The sequence below is a fragment of the Sphaerodactylus townsendi genome, linkage group LG07 (assembly GCF_021028975.2).
Source record: "Sphaerodactylus townsendi isolate TG3544 linkage group LG07, MPM_Stown_v2.3, whole genome shotgun sequence".
NCBI classification, from domain to species: domain Eukaryota; kingdom Metazoa; phylum Chordata; class Lepidosauria; order Squamata; family Sphaerodactylidae; genus Sphaerodactylus; species Sphaerodactylus townsendi.
Window position 1 is genome coordinate 72,667,421 of NC_059431.1, and position 20,585 is coordinate 72,688,005.

A 20,585-nucleotide genomic window follows, 5' to 3' on the forward strand; every position below is an offset into this window, starting at 1 on the left:
GAAAACTAAGCTATTAAGAACAAAGAGTATCGGGGATATGATAACAGGCATGGTGGAAAACGCGGAAATCGTGTTCCCCTTTAGACCCCTGCTTTCTATTCCACTGAACAAGGACACATGGCCAATTATTTACAGTGGATCACCAACCCTAAACTAAGAAGAGCTTTTACAACACTGGCCAGATTCAATCTTAATCGCCTTCTATGCTGCTTCTATGGGCAGATATCAACAAATTGATAAACAGAGGAGGCTATGTCCATGCAATATGGGTCAGTGGAGGTGGACCACACTTTCGATCATACCCTCTTTCATTGTTGTAAGGTTTGCAAAAATCAGAATGTCATAATCTGCATCTCTATCCCATTTCTGTATAACAATCTAAGCTCTGATGCTCTTAAGATACCTATGCTTTTGAACAACATGGATCCACACAGTGTGTGAGAATAAGCAAAATTTCTGCTAACAATGAATAGACCAGTAAAGCTCTAGATGAATACCAAACCAATGCTCCATGTATGCATTATGACCACATATAGCCAGCAGAAATTTTTCTAGCTTCTGTCAGTATCCGATGACGTTTAAGTGAGTTAACTTAGCTGAAGGAATGTCCTATAGTTACATGAAGGACCATGTATATATTTTTAGTTATTTAGTATTTTAGTACCAGTGTCTATAATTGTGGAGCAATAATGGAGGCAAGAATTTTGTATGCTGATTTTGTATGTTTATTTTATGCCAATAAAGGCTTGTGATTACTTCAGAACCTGAGAAGACGATTCACATAGACAGGCTACACACTACCGGCTATGCTATTTTTCCTATGCTTATAAGATATGTGAAGGGAAGTAGGCAGAAAATGCTTCAAGTTGCACTTTTTTAGATATTTGAGAAATCAGATACAATGATGACGATACATCTAAACCTCTCTGGTGAACCTATCACAATTGAAAACGTTGGGATTTCCATCAAACTATTTACCATTTTCTGCTTATTTCCTAAAATCTTTTGTGATATGGAAAAATGGGTAAGGACACAGTTTTAGAATTTACCATCGACAATTAGTGCCCAGGGCCCAAAGCAGTCCATTCTATTAATTTATTTGGACTACCAATACAAATGAATAATAAAGTTGCAGGAAAATGTGTTTAAAAATATTTTTAAATGACTATAAAGTCTTTGACATATAATGAAATGTGTGTATTATGTTTAAATTTTAGCAGTAAATGAAAGACCACACAAATGTGTGTGACTTCAAAGTGGCTAGTTTAATTTGCTGTAGGAACTATGCCTTGATTGGCTTTCAGCATTTTTAAACACAATACCTCATTAGGTAATACAACAGAATGAAACCTTTTTATGTGCGAGAAAAGTTACGCAGTGATCCAAATTCTAAATTTAGCATTTACACTTAAATGTATGTTTACCACATGTAACTTATTTTAGTTAGTTCTATTAACAAAGACAGTAGGCTTATTTGTATTTCCCTCTTTCTCTATTTTTAAGAAGCCCAAGATAGTCACAAAGGCTATAAACAAAGCTGACATGTTTTATTTTTGTTATTATTTTATTAAATTTGTAACCTGTCCTTTCCTTACTATTGTCAGGCTCATAGCAGCTTATACCAGTTTAAACAACTGATTTAAAAGATCAATACAGTAATTAAAACCTTATTACTAAATTCTAACTTTAAATCCAAATGGTGTCCTAAGTAAAATTTAATACACTGACAGGAACAACCAGAAAATGGAAGACGGGAAGAAAAAGGAAAAGAAAAAGGAAGGCGGCCAAGAAAATAGCAAACAATAAAAAATACAAACAAAAGCAGGAGTAGGGAGGTTAACAGGTGTAACTGTCACTGCCTCAACCATAGGTCTGATGGGAAATCTCAGTATACTATAGGCCAGTGGTGGCGAACCTTTGGCACTCCAGATGTTGTGGACTACAATTCCCATCATCCCCTGCCAGCATGGCCAATTCGCCAATTGGCTATGCTGGCAGGGGATGATGGGAATTGTAGTCCATAACATCTGGAGTGCCAAAGGTTCGCCACCACGGCTATAGGCCCTGCAGAATTGAGTGAAGTCCCACAGGGCCTGACAGAGAGTTCTACCAGAATGGGGCCAGAGCTTTAAAAAAACTCTAGCTCTGGTTGAGGACAGCCAGATATTTCTTGGATCAGGAACCACCAGCAGATTATTACCAGTTTAGCATAATGCTCTCTGTGGGATGTATTAGGAAAGATGAGGCCACAGGTACCAAGGTTCCAGACTGATTAGGGCTTCAAGGTTAATACCAAAACCTTGAATCTGATTTGGTACTCAACTTGGAGCCAATGCAACTGGAGGAGCACTGGTTGTATATGTGCTCTAGATAAAGTACCTGTAAGAAACTTCATGGCCATATTCTGGGCTACCTTTAACAAGTTTGATAGGGTAACTGCAGGCAGACTAGGTACCTGGTACACCAGCAAGATAGCCCAACTGCCTTTAGCCTCCCACACCAGTCCAATAGTCAGTGCCGGAGATTATTGGGATGGGGATTGATCTGAAAGAGAAAGACTCCCAAATGAGTATTATCACCCTTTCCCCATGGTTCTTTGTCCAAAACTGATCAAGGAGTGAGAAACTCCGACTTCATTCATTCAGAAAAAAATTACACAAATTGACAAATCATCTATATCCTTCCTTTTCAATTTTCCATGCCTTATTATCAAAAATTTCTACAAGCCACTATTTTCACAATGGTTAATACCACTGAGATATATCACAAGAATTAACTAACATAGGTGGCAAAAAATACAGTAACTAAGTACCATGTGAAGGAATAACACTGTCTATGAAATATTACTGATACTGATAACACCTTTTAGTATTGACACTGCGAGAAGCATCACCATGAATTGGGCTTCAGAAAATCACAACCACACAGAAAATAACAACCACAGTCTGAAATACATTCATAATCCTCCCTTAATACCAACATATTCATTTGTACACACATAACTGTTACTTCCCTGAAAATATTTGAAAAGAAGGATTATAAACTTACCTGGGTAAAAGGTGTGAATCATCTTACTAAAATTCTTTATATAATTTCACAAATCACTAAGTCTAATAACAATTCCAAAAAGGGTATAAGAAAATAGAGTGTGCCTTAATTAAAAGGGATTCCCTTTGGAGGTGCTTTGGAATGGAGCACAAACGAAGTCAACTTCTATATTATACTCATAGACCTCTGTATTCTCCAGGGAGCAAATGTGTTTACTGCTGCACAATCTAATCACTCATGAAACATCAAACTTCAAAACAATGGAGATTTCTAAAAGGGTTCTAAGAGGAAAAAGCATTTCAGGGGGCTGCAGAAGAGAATGTCATACTCCAGAGACAAAATTCCTGCTATCTCTGGAAACAGTTAGATTTGAGGCAAAACCTGGCCAGGAAAGGAGGCATAGTTATGGGGCATATGCTAAACCAAAACCAAGCTATTACCATAAAACCCAAAGAGAAAAGTATACAAGCTCTCTGTTAATTATACACCTATCTTTTGAAAACAAAGTTGAGTCATTTGTACTACCTACCTGTCTTTTTTAAAATTCTGTGTGTTTTTCACATTTTAGTTAAAATGATGTCAAATGAACAGAGGACCAATAAAGCTGATTTGTAATAACCAGAACACCAGTCGGCCAGCCTCACTTAGATACTAAAGCCTTAGGTAATAAGGCAAAGTACTGCAGTGCACCTTGTTAGCAAATGGGAGAAGAAAAAGGGGTTTGGAATTGTACAAGTAAAATTATGAAGATGTTGTAGGATGAAATGTACAGAATTGTCAATATCTTCTTCCATGTTTAAAAATAAACAGGAAATACATTAAACCAAGGCTTTCTCATTTGCTTTCCTAGCCCCGGTTTTTAAGTTCAACACTCAAATTCAAACTTTTCTAGATTTACTGCAATGTCCAGTTCATGTTTAGAATGAAGCTTACCTATTTCTCTAGCCAAATGATATCATAAATATGATGCTACACCAAACTCTGAGTTGTTAATCCCACTGCTGGCTGAGATGCCAGCACAAGCATTTAGGTATTCCTCATCCTGACAATTGGTGCAGTGTTTACACTCTTCAATTAAGAGGAATATTAAAAGCTTTGTCTGTTAGAGGCTCACCCGTATAAACTGATGTATGTCTATTAGTTAGCATCAGACATGCCAAGTTCAGTTCTGCTTTGTAGCTATATGTCACAGCTACCACATCTTACAGAGAGCCAATAAAAAACCATCTCCAAACAACATACAGCCAAGCAATATCTGAAGCAAATGGTGGATTCAGAATTATTAGGTTCCAAAAGCAGCAGAGATTGTCTATCCTTTTAAAATGCAAATACAATCCAGGGATCAAAACATGGTGTTCATCTGTCTGAAGGAGAACTTGAGACTTTAGAACATATTCAATTCAAACTGAACAGCAATTGTTTCCTTTTCAGTAATAAGTAAGGTAAGTTCTCAAAAAAATCACGTGCATCATAAACGGAATGTGCACTGTACCATATTTGCTGTAGGTATATTAATGTTAACGCTGGCATTTAAAGGACGTGTGCTATTCACAATTGACACATTCATTACAGGACATCACAATGGAACACTATTGTATTCATTAAAAAATTATGGACATGAGGAGGAGCATGTTTGAGAGTTACAGAATATGCTTTGCATGAAGACGAGAGCTGAGAGCCAATAAAAAATGAGAGATGAGAGCCTAAGCAGAACATGCTTTGCATGAAGATAACTTCCATTACAAACAAGGGCACACTCAGTTAAAGGATTTCAGATAGCAGGTCTTGGGGAGACCTACCAGTCAAGACAGAAAATATTGAGCTACACAGACCAGTGGTCTGACTGGTTACAGATCAACTTAATGTCTTCTGATACCAATTCATATGCAGAGTGTCTCTTAAGAACAGTTCCATATTTTAAGCAGCAGATACAATTAATGCTAGTGACACAATTCAGAAACATGTAAAACATAACATAAAACAGAAACATATAAAACAAAACATAACATATATAACATCTGTTTGTGTATATGCAACTGAGAATATTGATAATACAATAATAAGAACAGATATGCTTAAATATGTGAGTGTACTGTTCATAAGTCACTGTTTGTGGTACGACATGCTGGCAGTACTCACATCTGCCATGAAAAGTGACTGATTCAGATATCCTAACAAACTTTGGTTTGTTTAAATCATGGTCCCTGGAACAAATTGTGGTTTGGTAACAAATCCCAGTTTATGCATCCACCTCAGGTTAGTTCCTCTTGCCTCCTCTCTGCTTCTCAGGATGGACATCTTTTTAGCATTGTTTTTCTCTTCTATGTGGTTAAAGGGCAGGCAAGCACAACAAATCACTTGTTAAATCTGCCACCCCAATAAACCACAAACAACATAACATGCGCTAATAAGCTAGCTACAAACCTGATTTTGAGATTCCAGTATGCCAGACAAAGGAGCCCTGGCTTATTGGACTATCTACATTTGGACATCTCAGCTAACTGGGACTAACTATAGTTTATCATGAAGTCTGAATGCAGCCCATCATTATTCTGCTATTATCAATGGAGAAGGGAAGAAAAACATCTAAACTAGTACGACAGTATTCATGAATAGAGGGGTTTTTTAAGTTGGTTTCATTGGCTTGCTTATTTAGCATTTACTGATTAAGGATCCCTATTAAAAAGGTGCATCATGTCGAATACAACTGTTTCAATAATTATGTTACTATTCTCCTACCTTTTAAGTCAATCAATGAACTGGTCATTCTGCCTCATTCTCCCCTCCAATATGTAGTGAGGTATATGTGGCAGCTCCCTACAGTCAACCTTCTGTCTCTTGTAGTAGAGTTTCCTCATATGATATTTCCAGAGAGGGTCTGCAAGTGCCCACTGAGTACATGAGCCCAGAATTAACTCTTCAGCTGAAGACACGTATAGGTTTGAACAATCTTAACCTAGGATACTGTTGGATTATCATGCTGATTTTTCAACGCACTCGCTATATTTTGAAATTTCGATGGAAAGCAGGGTTCCCTCACTTCCCTTAACACCATAAAATGCTGCAGTCATTTTTTCTCTTCTAATCTATTTTATGTTAAAGCTTCCCAGTTTTTCTTCTGACTATTCACTGCTTGTATCTTGATTAAATCTTTCCCACTGTTTAGAATGGAGAGAAAATTCAAGCAGTGTAATTTCAGATGGATTTTCAGCTTGCCTTCAAATGAAAAGCAATATTGCCAGTCACAGATTACTACTATACACATACTCTCTTGTAATTCTACTTATACATGCAACCTTATTTGCAAGGCAAAACATTTGGATAACCAGTGAGTCAAAAAAAACAGGACACCATTTAAGCATTACACAAATGTTTGGGAATTTCCACAGATTATCAAAATACAGGAGAAAAGCATAAAAATAGCCATTCCTTTTGACAGAGAGATTTCTTAGAAAAATGGGAGCTCAACACACACATTAACTTTCCACACTCATGTGATTTACCCATTAAGCGGTTCCCAACTTCAGCAGTGTCCATGGCCCTACAGTCTAGAGTATCAGCAGTTTCCAGTGGTAGCAATTTGTCTGCATTACATACAAAGCACAGAGGCTGGCCTATGTTACTCAGCTGAAGAATATGTACATATACAAAACACAAATCCCCTTTATCAAAACACACAAAAATTCCAGCTACATTACCAGCAGTTCTCCATGATATAAGATCTCTGTGGCCGGGCAAATGAAAAATAGACAAAAACTTCTCCCTGAATTAACAAATTGATTCTCTCCCTTAATTTTTCAATGTAAATAATTTACTGAAGCCAAAGCAGTCAGCAGACTCAAGGCTAAAATGTCATACAAGCCATATATTAACATAATCAGTGTTAAATCTTCTCCTTCCCTCCAAGCTCTATGCTACTTTCTTAAATAGCTCGCTATAAAGCCCCAACCTAATTAAACACAGCTTCCTCTGCAACAGTGGCCTTGATTTCACTTATTTACACATTAACTGCAGCCTCCGTTTGGCCAATCCAGTCTATTCCCTGTACTTCGCAGGGCCTTTTATCTGCCCTGGACAGCATTTTCTCCAGCAGATGAAGTAGATGCCGATTGATTTGCTGTCGAGCATGGTAAATTAATAGCAACAAATTGCTGAGGGCCCCATCTCACTGCACCACCATGCTTCGGCAGTTTTGCTTTATTTGCTTCATGATGGGCAGCAGTCAAGCCTCTTCAAGTCAATTTCTTCTTAACAACCTGCAATACTTTTCAATGGTGAAAATAGAGCTGTTCCTTGTAAGTCAGAAATCAATATCCTATTGCCCTTAGAAAATGCTAAACAAGCAGTATTGGCAATCCACTTGGTACCAGAGGGTATCAGATATAATGCAAATCCATACCGCTTCCCTTCTTGTAGTTATTACTGTTTGCTAAAAGGTTCCTAATGCCATTTATCATCATTTACCATCGACTGCTGCAGCTACGATTATGATATCCTATCAGCTGGCCAGAGCCCTTTCATTTCTACTCAATTAATATTTTAGCAGCACTTGAATGGTTGTTGCCTAAGACTTGTAATAAAATTTGCATGGATTGAAGGGGAATGATGGGGGAGAGGGCGAATACTGTGCTGATTCTTTTTTTACAAAAAAAGTAATTCATTTTCAGCAACCAGCTTCATTGTCTGAACTTCACAAAACATTCATACGAAGAAGAGGAGAGTCGTTTCTTCGAGATACTTTCCATTTACAAAGGCACAAGTGAAAAACAAAGCCCTACTATATGCTAAAGCCATTAAAAGAAACAGTTATTTCCCTCTGATCTTACTTTCTACTGGTCTTATTCACAAGAACCTGTTGTCAACTACCAAGCATTAACTCTTTGGCAGGGATTATAAACATTAAATGAATAGTGTTGAAATTTCTGCTCCACTTTTATAATACAGAAAAACAAAATAATTCAACTACAAAATTATAATACTAATACAAAAACAGAATTTATCATACCCACATGTTCTTGACTATAGCTGTGCATATTATTCAGCTTAGTTTAAAAAAACAACAATCTATTCAGGCCTCTGTTTCATCCCAATAATGAGCATTCAAGTAAGGTCCATCACGTACATTGTAGCCAGTACAGATCAGAATTACAGCCTAATTAATAACTTCACACACAAGACCTCATGGCAGAGTCTTTTCTTCCATATCCCAAACTAAATTTAGAATGAGTATTTCATCATCCTCACCAACAAGTTCAACATACTCTATAGGTCTTCACAAAAATTGCCAAACCCACAGAAATTTAGGTTTAATGTTTTAATGCCCACACAAAGGTTGTTACAAGAAAACTCAAAATAATTCAGAGAACTAATTCTATCAGTCTAATGCTATTTACTCAGTTACCAAAATCTAAATTAATTATGTTCTCAAACATAATTGTTAAAAATTGGCAACATTACGCAGGCTTAATTAAGATTAAATCCAATTTACTAAATGTACTTTAATTGGTACTAATTACATTAGCTTTCCTTTCAGAATGACAAATTCCCAATAGGTTTCACTTTAATAGTCTTCTATCAAAATCAACACAAGATGACTGATGATCAGCTTTGTAAAAGGAGGAAGGGAAATTTAAAAAAAACACCATACCACATCCCCTTCACCCTCCAGGGACTAGACTCCACCCTCAAGGCACGCATGCACACACATCACTTCGTGCATATATCTTTTCAACAATTTGCAAAATCACAGAGTCATGATTCTATCATAACCATCATTTTCTCTGATGAAAAATTTCTGTAAAAATAAATACTCTATAGCTGCGAGCAACCAAGAACAACAGACGGCTTTAACAGAAAAATACACAAAGGTTTCAAATATCAGGGCCACCAATTACTAGGGTACTTCCAAGGACTCCAGGGAGCCCTACATTTGAATCCTCTGAGACACAAATCTAATAAGCGAATAAAGCCTAACCTGATCTTGAGAACTAGGCCCAATTATGCCGCAGGGCAACGTTGCTGCATTATTGCCTACTTTCCATTCCAAGGGCATCTACGGACTACACCTGGAAAAGAAGCTAAGACTAACCAAGGCTGTCTGCCGAGGAAAACAAATAAAGACAGATAGGCCTCTGTGCTCAAGAAGGGGGGGGATAGAGGGGGCAGGGAAAAATATAATAAGGAAGTGGTTTGCAGAGCTGTCTGTATTCCATAATGTGATAAACTGCCCCCATTTTTATATAATTTAATACAAGAACAAATCCCACAAATAATCCAAAAAGGTGGATTGCTCAGACTCTACTGGGTAGAATTGGCGGGGTTTGGGGGTGGGCACAAAGAGAAAGACAGAAGGATTAAAGGTGGAGGGTCTGAAGGCTTATTCCCCCATAGAAGTATATATGCACATCTAGGAAAAGGCAGATTTCAGTATTTCCATTATGTCAGAGAACATTCAGAACAGGATGTTGCAGTCTCTAGTGGGCAGAAAGACTGTGATGCTCATTACCAAGTGCACATATAACGTGAGGGAAAGAGGAGAATATCACATTTTGAGAATGGTGCACTACAAAACATTTTTGTTGTTGTATTTCATTAGAGTTGTCGGCATACAGTAATATTAAGGTGTGCTTTCTACCAGAAAGCAGTCTTTACAAAGAAATGATAGCATTGTACTCAAATTAGATGCAATCCTTCAAAACCTGCAAATTTATAACTTAAATATAAAATTGCCTCAGAATGGCCCTATCTTTCCTATAGGCTTCCAAAATGAAAGGTTTGAAATAAAAATTGCAGGCTATCTTCACACCTAGGCTTTTTCTCCCTCTAAAACATGCAGCCCAGGGGAAGGCCCAGTGGGCTCACTAGGCCACATCAGGAGCAAGGGGAGACACCTCAGCTGGCTTGCAGGCCTGATAAGCCCCCTCAAGGCAGCCACCCCATCCCATTGTGGGCTTGCCAGTCCAGATACCCCCCCCCCCCCCCAGTGCCTTTCTGGGGCCAGCCAAGAAAGCCATCTCCCGTAAGGGGGCCAGCCTGACCAAGTCACATTATATCATATTCAGCCTTCATAACAAATGAGTTTGACACCCCTGCTCTAAAAAAAACGCCTGTTGCTTATGCCTATTTATTTATTTGTATTTCTGGATGAGTCAGAACAATTGCCTAATAGCTATAGGAGACGATGTGATAAATTCACTGGGATTTTTGCTTACAAATTTCCTTACATACATGCCACATTAGCATAATATATTAAACTCTAATAATTAAGCCACTCAGCTATTACTAACTCAACAGTTTCTTTCTAAAGGCCTTGCTAAGAGAGGATAGAACTCCACTACCCCACTGACACATACATTTGTTATCAATTAGCTTTAGCACTCACTTGTTGAATTACGTCCTGTGAATACTCGGCTGCTATTAAAATGTCAAATGCACAGCTATTCCTATGTATGTATCATAGGGATATGAATTTTAGAACAGAAACTCCAGGGAGTGCATTGGTATCATACTCACTGTACTATGTTTCCAGTTTTTTTAATAACATTTTTTTTAATTTTCTTACATAAAAAGCCAACACACAAAACAAATTGTGAAGTACAAATAGAACAACAAATACAACTATAAAATCAAAATTGAGACCCGAGGAGTCCAACATTCTCCAGTATAAAACTCAGTGCTGGTCACAAATGAGTATCATGTAATTCCATCATCCTATTTCTGCCCTCCCATTTTTTCTCCACAACATACTGAGAAACTGTACCTAGCATGCTTTCTGAAACAAATTAACACTATTCAATGAAAAAGCACAATTTCTATCCCAAAAGCAAGTCCAATATTTGGTTCCCTACCTGGAAAATATAAGTTCGTACAGCAAATTACTAAGAAATGGAGCCCAATTGTATCATACTTCAACCCGCTAATCTTAGCCTAATTGCTGGTCTACAGCACAAGACTAAACCTCAGTATGAGCTCATTTTCTACGGAAAGTATTTGGAACTAAGGTGCACAATTTCTTGATGAGTCCCAACGAAATACCCTCAGGGTCTGCTACATCATTTTGCACCAATTTTGTTTTGTCAATGTACATACCCCAGTATGTTTTCCCACTTACAGATCATTTGACTAAATGAAGACAACAGTACTGTAACCATACACTAACCTCAGGATCATCTTCTTCTATTCATCTTAAGCTATAAAACAGCAGTTTACAACAAACAGCTTTAGTCTGCAAACTTAATTTTGTGATAAATCTGTGACGAGCTTATTTGGAAATCAAAGTAATTAATGTATCTGTCACGGGATCCCACTGTTTCCCTAAATTGTGAGGAGACTTGCATAAAAATTAGGACCAACTACACCAGTTCATATAAGTATGTAAAACATAAAGATCAGACTTAAAAAACCCATCCCACCCAAAGAATCCACCTAATTGACTGCAATGTGAAAGCACTAAATGGATTAGATAGAAAAAAATTAATATAACTTTATACAAACAGAGAGAATTGTTTGCCTACCTGTTTATGCATCTCTATATTCAACCCATAGGACATTTCATAATACTAAGAAAAAAAGAAAAGTGGATTTATTTCACACAAATGAATCTAATTGCCACATATGATATAATTTAGCCGGACATTCCAGTCTTGCCAAATATCACACACTGATTTTTGTTCATCTGTTTCTAATACTGGGTTGTGTAAAATACTATACAAAGAGCCAAACGTGCACTCTAACAAAGAAAATTGTAGCTATTAAATGAGTGGTAATATAACGTATTTTGCTTGTCCCATAGTATTGGCTGAAGATTCTAAAAATGTTGAAAGTCCAAGAAAGCAGAAAGGGGCATAAGTCAGCAATGGAGACAAAACTATTAACATTTTTAAATTATGCTTATATAAAATTACTTCAATTAATTTTATGGTTTTGCAAGAAATAAAACGGCATAGCAATTTGCATTCAAAGCAAATACACCATTATTCTTTTTTTAAACTCCAGTTTTCTGGTATCACAAGATAGCACAATTTTGCAAGTTAGCATTATCTGTACTAGCCACATTAGATATACGAAGACTAGAATATAATCTTTGATGGATAGTTTGCGCTTTGGCTAGAAGGCAGCATATCTCAAGGTTATTGTCCTCCTTAAAACGGAGTCACTCCATCACATAAAGAAAGCAATTATTTCCTCACACAAGCACAGAAGAACAGATAAAAACAGCTCTTTGGGTGTCATCATAATCCATCAAAAATTAGATATTTATGGACTTTGTCACATGCAAACTGTTAGTGAAGGGAATTCTTTGGTCACCAATATCCTCAATTAAACATGTAAGTCTTTAACTGGTAGCTCATCAGCGAAGTAAGCAACAGGTTTAAGAGTAAAATTTGCACTGAAAGTACCAACTCATCTCCTCCTTCAAATGATAATTTATTTCTTGAAAATTTAGATGTATTCCACTAGCTAGGGAGGTGCAGGAGGAAGAAAAGATTTAAATATCTGCAAGCCAATAAGCTAGATATGCCATGGACAAGCTAACAATTTTTCATTAAAAGGGTTGGGGTTGAGGAATTCTCCAGGCTGTAAACTACTAAGAAACTATCTGCCAGGATCTCCTGCCATAGATCCTGGCAGACACTCATTCATTTCAACAGAGGCCTGGGCATGACCAGCTCCTGGTAGATTGTGACATGAAAGGAAAACATCAAGTCAGAGTTAGCAAGAGGGTGAAAAGCTCTCATATCCAAAGCTTCATAATGCAACCTCCATTACAGTAGTCCCTCTTACACATACTAATTAGCTGCTCCCAACAACTCAAGCATTTTCTTCTTTTCAGATGCCATGCTCAACAAACACACATTTTGAATTGGTGATGCTGCTTCCTTACCATGACATAATGCCGCTGCATCTCTGTTTTTTCACTGGCCAGTTTTTCACACTCCAGCTTTAAACTGTGCAAAGGGGGGGAAAAGAGCCCAACATCCATGAATACGCAGAAGCCACCTTTCATTACACAAACAACAAATCATCAATTCAAAGTCATCCAAGTTGTTAGACAGTCACCATCACCACCTCCTTTTCTAATCATTAAGATTTGCAATAGTAATCATTAATAAAGGGCCAGATGCAGCTCTCTTGGACAAGCAGGAGGATTTTTTTTTTAAAAAAAAGGAAAAACAGATAATAGGAAATGGATATTCAGAGGCTTGATTATTTCCAAGCACAAAATCACCTGCTGTCGACTAATTCTCTTTCAAAAGGCGACTATTAAGTCGGTTTTACATGGGTCATCTTGCTTGCACTTAAACGAACAATGTAATTTGGAGCAACCACTCCAAGGTAGAAAAGGGTTGAAAGGTTTCAGGTTTTCAAAGGAAGTAGCATAACAGTATCTACAAGAGACATCTTGTGGGCAATAAAGCTTCTTTTGCTCCTCTTTTTTTTCCACCCCCTTTAAAAAGCTGAAACAACAATCTTGAAAGAGGCTTGTTTTTTTTCCAAGCAGAGGAAAAGTACTTCCACCCTTAGGACAATAAGCAAACACTCCAAAGTACAATCCCATTTATCCACACCTGAAACTGTAATGCAAGATCTGAGGAGGGGTGGGAACAGATGCAGTCCCCAAACTAAACCAAAAGAAGAGGAATTCAAGGCAATCCAGGCTTTGCACTGCAAAAGTTGAATGGTGGTGGTGGGGCGGGATGTTTGTAAATCCACAGGCCTCCAATTTCTTAAGGCTTTATTTATTCTTGGTTCATTCTCTCTATGCAACCTCTTTTATTTGTGTTTTCATCTCCAAGATGCCCAGATTACCTGCTATAGAATGATTTCCTCTACCTGGATTCATTCAGATAGAGGGGCACCCTCTTTTTTTGTAGTACCTCTAAAGTGTTTTTGAACATATGCAGTGAGATGTTCAAAAGCACACTCACAATATTTTAAAACCTCCACTCACAATATTTTAAAACCTCCTTCAGTCAAGTGATTCCAGCTCAAGCTTAGGGCAAGCAAGAGGGAAAATGACATCAGTTCTACCAGGGCTATGACCTGGGAGTCAAGGTTTCCGTATTGTTTTCTTTACTGTATTCTTTTCAGCTTGGTCTGACTTTCTTTTTTTTTTCCAGAAAAGAAGAAGCACATCTATACAAGTGTGTGTGTGTGTGGGGGGGGGGGGTGTTAACAAAAGGTAAGCAAACAGGAGGATCAGGGAAAGTAAACAGCATTACCTGTGATACTGAGCCTGTAAAAACTGAAACTCCTCCTTAATCCGATCACAGGATTCAGAAATGGTGAATTTGAAGGGTTGAGCAGGCTGATGTGGTGCCTAGAAGCGGTCAGCGGAATGAAATGTTTTAATTACTCCCCATCTCTGCCAGCCCACTGGCGCATTCAACACAAGCAAACATTTCTGGCGAGGTCACACATACATCATTAATGAAAAGGCCTATTAAAACTCACTTTGTGTGTCCCTGTGCGCACTCTCACACACAAGCATATCTGTGCGCACACACCAAGTGTTTTTGTCTTTCAGTCTTGGGAGTCCTTTCTTGCTTTACCACACAAGCACCAAGTCTGGTCTCCTCCACACTTCTAAGCCTCTAATTGAGGGAGAAAACAGATCTACTTCAACCCAACCGAACAACCGAGGCTTAGGGAAGGGAGGAGAAATTCCCATTACCCCATGAATCGGGGTGAAGGGGGAACGGGATAGAAAAGAGCAAAGGTGGAAAGATGAGACTAAACAGGGACCGCTCTTGGAGATAAAAAGGCACAGCTGAAGCACCCTCAACCCACGGGCTGGCTGATCAATTTTCCTTTGAATCTTTCCAAGGTTAGCACGACGGGAAGTACTACGAACATACTCCTCGGATCGCGAAGCCCGGAAAGCCAAAGACAACAATAAGAAAATGGCTACAACTCAATTGTTTCCCCCAACTCTCCCTCCCGCCTCCTTTTCCCCCCTCCCTTTCCCCTCATTTGCCTTCTCAAAGCAGAAGGCAAAACGGGGTGGGCGAAAGATTTGCTTGCATTGTTGTGGATCGCCTCCCGTTTACTCTCGCCCCCCCCCCCCCCCCCAGCACAGTTCCGCCCCTCCCGTTTTGTAAACAAGACTTTCGGGACTCGGGAGAAGAAAAAGAACCCGGGGGAAGGGGGGACCACGTCCAAGTCTCAGCCTCCCTCCCCTCCCCGGCTCGCCGCTACTCACCGGGTGTCTGGTTTGAGGGTACATCTTGCTCAGATCGCGAATCATCCAAGCCGATTTAGTGAGCGCTTCGGGTCAAAAGAAAAACTCGGCTCATTGATTTTAAGGGCAGCAACGCCGAGCAGCAAGAGGAGGACAGGGCTGCCCGCCGCTCGTGCTTCGAGGAGCGTCTCCGGCTCTCCCTGTAATTCTCCCACCCTGGGAGCCGAGCGAGCCCACAAGAGAAAGGACGCGCGGCGACGGCGGCGGCTCTGTCCCCGGCCAAAGGGGACCGCTGCAACATTCCCCAAGGGCTGTCACTGGCCGGCGGGCATCGCCGCGGGAGGGACCGCCGCCAATTTCCCCCGCTCCTCTGGTGCTCCCACGCCCAGGGCCCTGCCCAGCCGAAGGGCCACGATCCGCAGAGGCTTCGCCCGGTTCCTCTTCGACTGTCCCGACGCCAGCGACGACTTATTGTTCACGGCGGTCCGAGGGGGGTTCCGCTTTCACCGCGACCGGCCCTCCTCCCGCTCCCGAGCAGAGGAAAGGAAAACTCCGTCCGTACCAAATAGGATCCTCTCCCACAGAGATGCCTCTCTGGCAGCCGGCTCTTCCGTTTGCAAACTTTTATTGATCTTAGTTGTCGGCCCTTCGGAACGAGCGGAAGAGAAATCCTTTTCTTTATAGGACTCCCACGATGAAGAACGCCGCTGATACTCCCGTCTTCCCCCCTAGCGCTTATCCGCCTCTTCAAAGGTTTAAATGCAATAACCTTTGTTGTGGGTTTTTTTCCTTCTTCCCCTTTCAATGGCTCTCGCTCCCTCCCCTGGAAAATAGCTTTTTAAAAGAAAAACACGATCTTGAATGATTTACTTGTTTATTTCGCCTTCCCCCCCCCCCCCTTTCAAACTCTTGCAAATAGCAACACGGAACAATGTAACACGAAATAGCAGCAGCAGCATGAACCCACCGCTCCGAACAGCTCAAACAACACGCTCTGGCGAGGTGACTCCTTTGACCAAATTTAGCAGCAGCAAATCATTAACATTCTGATACATATTCACAACAATCGGAAGACAAGGCCACGGGGCATCCTGGGATACGTAGTTCTTAATCGGCGTGTTCTCGGTGCCTGTATTGTACCGCATAACCAAGTAAACTACCACTCCCGTCAGATTTCGCGAGGCCTCCTTAGCCTCCTGTTTCCCCCCCCCCCAGCTGCTCCTCCCATGGAGGTTGTCGTCGACGACCAATCAGCATCCGGCACTCATTAATCGCCGTTCTGTATTAATGCCCATCATTTCGCCGCTGACAAATGGGCTTACGGGTTTGAGGTGGGGGGTGGCTGTGCTCTGATTTCCCCACGTGGGGACCAGACGTGGCTACAGTTATCAGCCAATCAAATTTCGCTGTTTGAAGGGCTCCTCCTCCAACCGTCCCTTCTCTGCTCTGCCTGAGGTGGAGCTTTGAGATTGCTGACGTTCGATTGCGCCGGCGTTCGAACAGGGGAAACATTTGTTCAGCTGTCAATCAAAGTAACGTGGGGTGGTTGCTGCTACTGCTGCTGGTTCTTGTACGCTGGGTGGTGGCACAACAAGGGAGGTGTGTGGAGAGAGCGGGGGGAGGAGAGGGGATCCATTGAACTCCCTGGGTCCCACCCCCATCCAGTGCCACTCACCGCCGCTGTATCACCCACACCAGGAGGAATGCGGACTAATTAGGGGCCAATGTCTCCTTAAAGAGACAAGCTCGGCCTTGTGTAACGTGCCGAAACCCCTGTTGAGACAAGAGAGGGAAGATCACGCTGATCCCACTTCTTTCAGTTCACATCAATTTTACGCGCCACTGGAGCTGGCATAATTTTCATGTGAACAGGACTGAATCGCTGCATAGAGCGCGAGAGGGACGTGAAAGCCCGGGGAAGGGAGAGCGGAGAGGGAGATTGGGATCTTTTCATTTTCTTCCATTTAGGGAGATGTCAGGATTTTCCTCGGTATAAAAGGCTGGCTGTTAATTGGGCACAAAGACGCCTGGCACTGAAAGGGAGAGACGACAGAAGGAAATGAAGGCTGTTCAAACCAATAATTTAGTCGGAGATCGTTTGCTCAGCGACGGTGACCTCGGTCCAAAGAGGCGGCGGGCGAGCCAAATGGGGAGGGAAAGGGGGGCTCCCTACCTAGACAGCGCAGATTGAGAACTTCTCTCAGATGCCAAGGGAATTTTAGTCTGAGGTTAATTGGGAAATCGAAGCAGATGCAAATGTTTTGCCCATTTCGCCCATGTGTAGGCTCCTTATTTCAGAATCTGAGGGGAGGGGTTACCAGGGTCAGCTTCACATTTTAACGCTCAATCTGGCGAGCAGAAGGGCAGTTAGGGACTGGAGAAGGAGATGTATAAAAGGGAATGACAGAATGTCAATTGGGAACAAAGGGAGACGCCTGAAGAAGCATTGCATATAATATGGGCCAGAAATGCCAATTGACTTACATGGGCCCAGTTGAAATACATAGGTGGTGAAAAGTGCTGTCGCCATTCACCCTACTTACTGTGACCCCATACGGTTTTCAAGATAAGAGATGTTCAGGGGTGATTTGCCATTGCCTGTCTTTGCATAGCAACCCTGAAATTCCTTGGAGGTTTCCTATCCAAATGCTAAACAAGACTGACCCCACTTAATTTCTGAGGCCTAACAAGAACAGTTGCAATGATATTGCAGAACTGATTTGGAAAAATGTGCTCTAGGGCTGGAACAACAAATCCCACAGTGGAATGGTGCTTCCTGGGAACAGTATAGGTGTTCTGGGAATGGAATGACATCCCACAGCGTAGAATGATACTCCCTGGAACTGGAATCAGTGCCCTGAGACTGAAATGAGAGCCACTAGAATGGGATGATGTTTCTACAGACAAGATACACTACTTGGGACTGGAATGGCAGCCCACAGAGTGGAATAATGGTCTATGAGAGTACCGTAATTATTCTGGTACTGGAATGACAGACAACCAAATGGAATGATGATCCCAGAGCACTGCTTTCATTTTCCTGGAGCATCATTCCACTTTGGTGACTGTCATTCCAGCCCCACAGGAGTGTGTCTTGTCCTGGGGACAGTGATTTCAGCTGCAGGAGACATACAGTCCAGGGGACTATAATTCCAGTCCCAGATCACTTTATCTGGTCTCAATGATATTTGTCCACTGTGTATCGCAGAAGTCTTTTGTTTATCACATAACATTTATGGTCCCAAGGACTATCATTCTACTCTGGAGACTATCATTCCAATCCCAGGGCATTGGTTTTATTTGCAGGGACTGTCATTCCAGGCCCATTTCTCTTTTCCCAGGGAGCATCAGTCCATTATGGGGGTTTCATTCCAGGCCCGGAGGCATTCCAGTCCTAGGGATTATCATTCTAATCTGGGACTGTTATTGCTGCTAGAGGGGCACCCTCTTTTTTAGTCTGAGTGTGAACTCAGACTAGTGAAGTGTATCTGGTCCCAGCAACCATCATTCCATGCTAGGGACTTCCATTTCAGTCTCAGCTGTGCAAAGACTGCATCCTATACACAATGTGTGCAACAAAGTCTTCTGTCAAAGGTCCATAGCCCAGGCACAGCACATTCTGGATTTGACAAGTAGTCTGCCAAAGGCACCTGGTAGGCAACTAGGTCATGGGATCTATGCATGTTTATTCAGGAGTAAGTTCTGTAGACCACAACAGAACCTCTAAGTAAATTAACAGGCTTGAACTATTAGGGAAGCACCCTGCTGTACACTGCAGTTGTGTTTGCTAAATGTATACTGGTACCACCCCAGCATTTCCCACAGCTGGTACTAAAAGTGTGGGCAATACATGCATGTACATGTGTCAAGGAGCTCTGATTGGAGCCCTTAGGCGCAGATATTTAACAATGTTCACATGTTTATAACATCCACATTTATCTGTTGATTGCAATAAATGCTGTCGTACTAGTATAGCTGCTGAGTACGGTACTGACTGACAGGAAGGGCTAGATCAGAGCCTGTCTGTAGATGACCCAGAGTCATATTCTGGCCCATAAAGTAATTTTGTATGACTTCCAATAAGGCTCCTGAATTCCAGTCAAAGGGTGGCAAAAATCTTGCCCATTGTTTTGCTAATAAGCAAAAGAAAGAGAGAATTATCAAAACTGTGTGCGGGAGAGAGATTCCATATTATAGTATCATCTTTCATTAGGCTTTGTTTTAAATGCCCTCATATATCTGCTCCTCGAACGTAAGATGACATTGTTATAGAACTTGACCATACCTGTATGGGGGGAGTGGCTGTGCAGCGCAATAGGATTTGGACATCCAAACCCCTGCATGGGAAATACAGTGACTCCCAAGAATAAAGATACATACTGCTCCTGAACTCAACAGCCAATTAGGTTGCTTCAGTATATGACTGTGGTTGGACATGGGGGTACAATCTAGAGTTTCCAGACCCAGGTTGGAAAATTCCTGGAGATGTAGGAGTGGAGAACAGGTTTGGGGGAGTCTGTTGGGTGGAAAGGAGATAGAGTTACCAATGTCAGGTTAGAAAATACCTGGAGATTTTTTTTGCGGGGGGGTGGAGGGTAGAACTTGGGAAGAGTGAAGTTTGCAGAGAGGAGAAATCTCAGCAGGGTATAATGCATAGACCCTCCAAAGCTGCCATTTCCTCCCTGTGAACTAGAGTTGCTGAATTCCAGGTGGGGGGTGGAGATCACCCGGAATTACAACTCATGTCCAGATGACAAAGATCAGTCAGCTTGAAAAAAAATGGTGCTTTGGAGAGTCACTCTGGGGCATTATATCCTGTTGAGTCTTATACCTGTTGAGGTCTTATACCAGATCTCCAGGAATTTCCCAGCCTAGATCTAGCAACCATAAAGAGAAAAGAAAGCAGGTAATGGGGAGAGTCTGTGGGGGCTTTCAGGAAAGGGAAAGAGGAGGGAGGGGGAATACATGCCTCATACAAGACCTTGTGGATTCCTGCTTATGCATTTCTGCCAGCTGATGTATCAATACATTTCTTCAGCTTCAAGGTGCCAAAGACTCTTGTGTACTTTGTTATAAATGGCTATTTCACAAGATCAGCTTTGTTTGCATCAGCCACCTACATGGCATTTCCAAATATTAACCCAAAGTCATTAGTATTTAATTTCAGGTAAGTTTTTAAAAATTATGTATATAATCTTATTTAAAAATTTTTTTAAGATATACAAAAATGCAAACATGAACAATAATGGGGAAAGGTTAAGTTCTGATATCAGTGAATGATGAGTTAATATTACAAGTGCATATGCCTCTATTGCTAAGTCCATTGCTAAGCTGATTGATTATAGCACAATAATGT

At 40.9% G+C, this 20,585-nt stretch overlaps 1 protein-coding gene across 1 annotated transcript in view; it reads right to left on the reverse strand.

Annotated features, from left to right (window-relative positions):
- LOC125437001 (transducin-like enhancer protein 4) overlaps positions 1 to 16,380 on the reverse strand; it is a 35,954-nt gene extending 19,574 nt beyond the window's left edge. Inside the window, exons 1-4 of the mRNA XM_048504373.1 lie at positions 15,251 to 16,380; positions 14,271 to 14,368; positions 12,932 to 12,995; positions 11,562 to 11,606 (exon numbers count right to left, since the gene is read on the reverse strand). Of these exons, the coding sequence (XP_048360330.1) occupies positions 11,562 to 11,606; positions 12,932 to 12,995; positions 14,271 to 14,368; positions 15,251 to 15,295 (252 nt within the window). The 5' untranslated portion in view covers positions 15,296 to 16,380. The remainder of the gene's footprint in view (positions 1 to 11,561; positions 11,607 to 12,931; positions 12,996 to 14,270; positions 14,369 to 15,250) is intronic.
- Between the last annotated feature and the right edge of the window lie 4,205 nt (positions 16,381 to 20,585).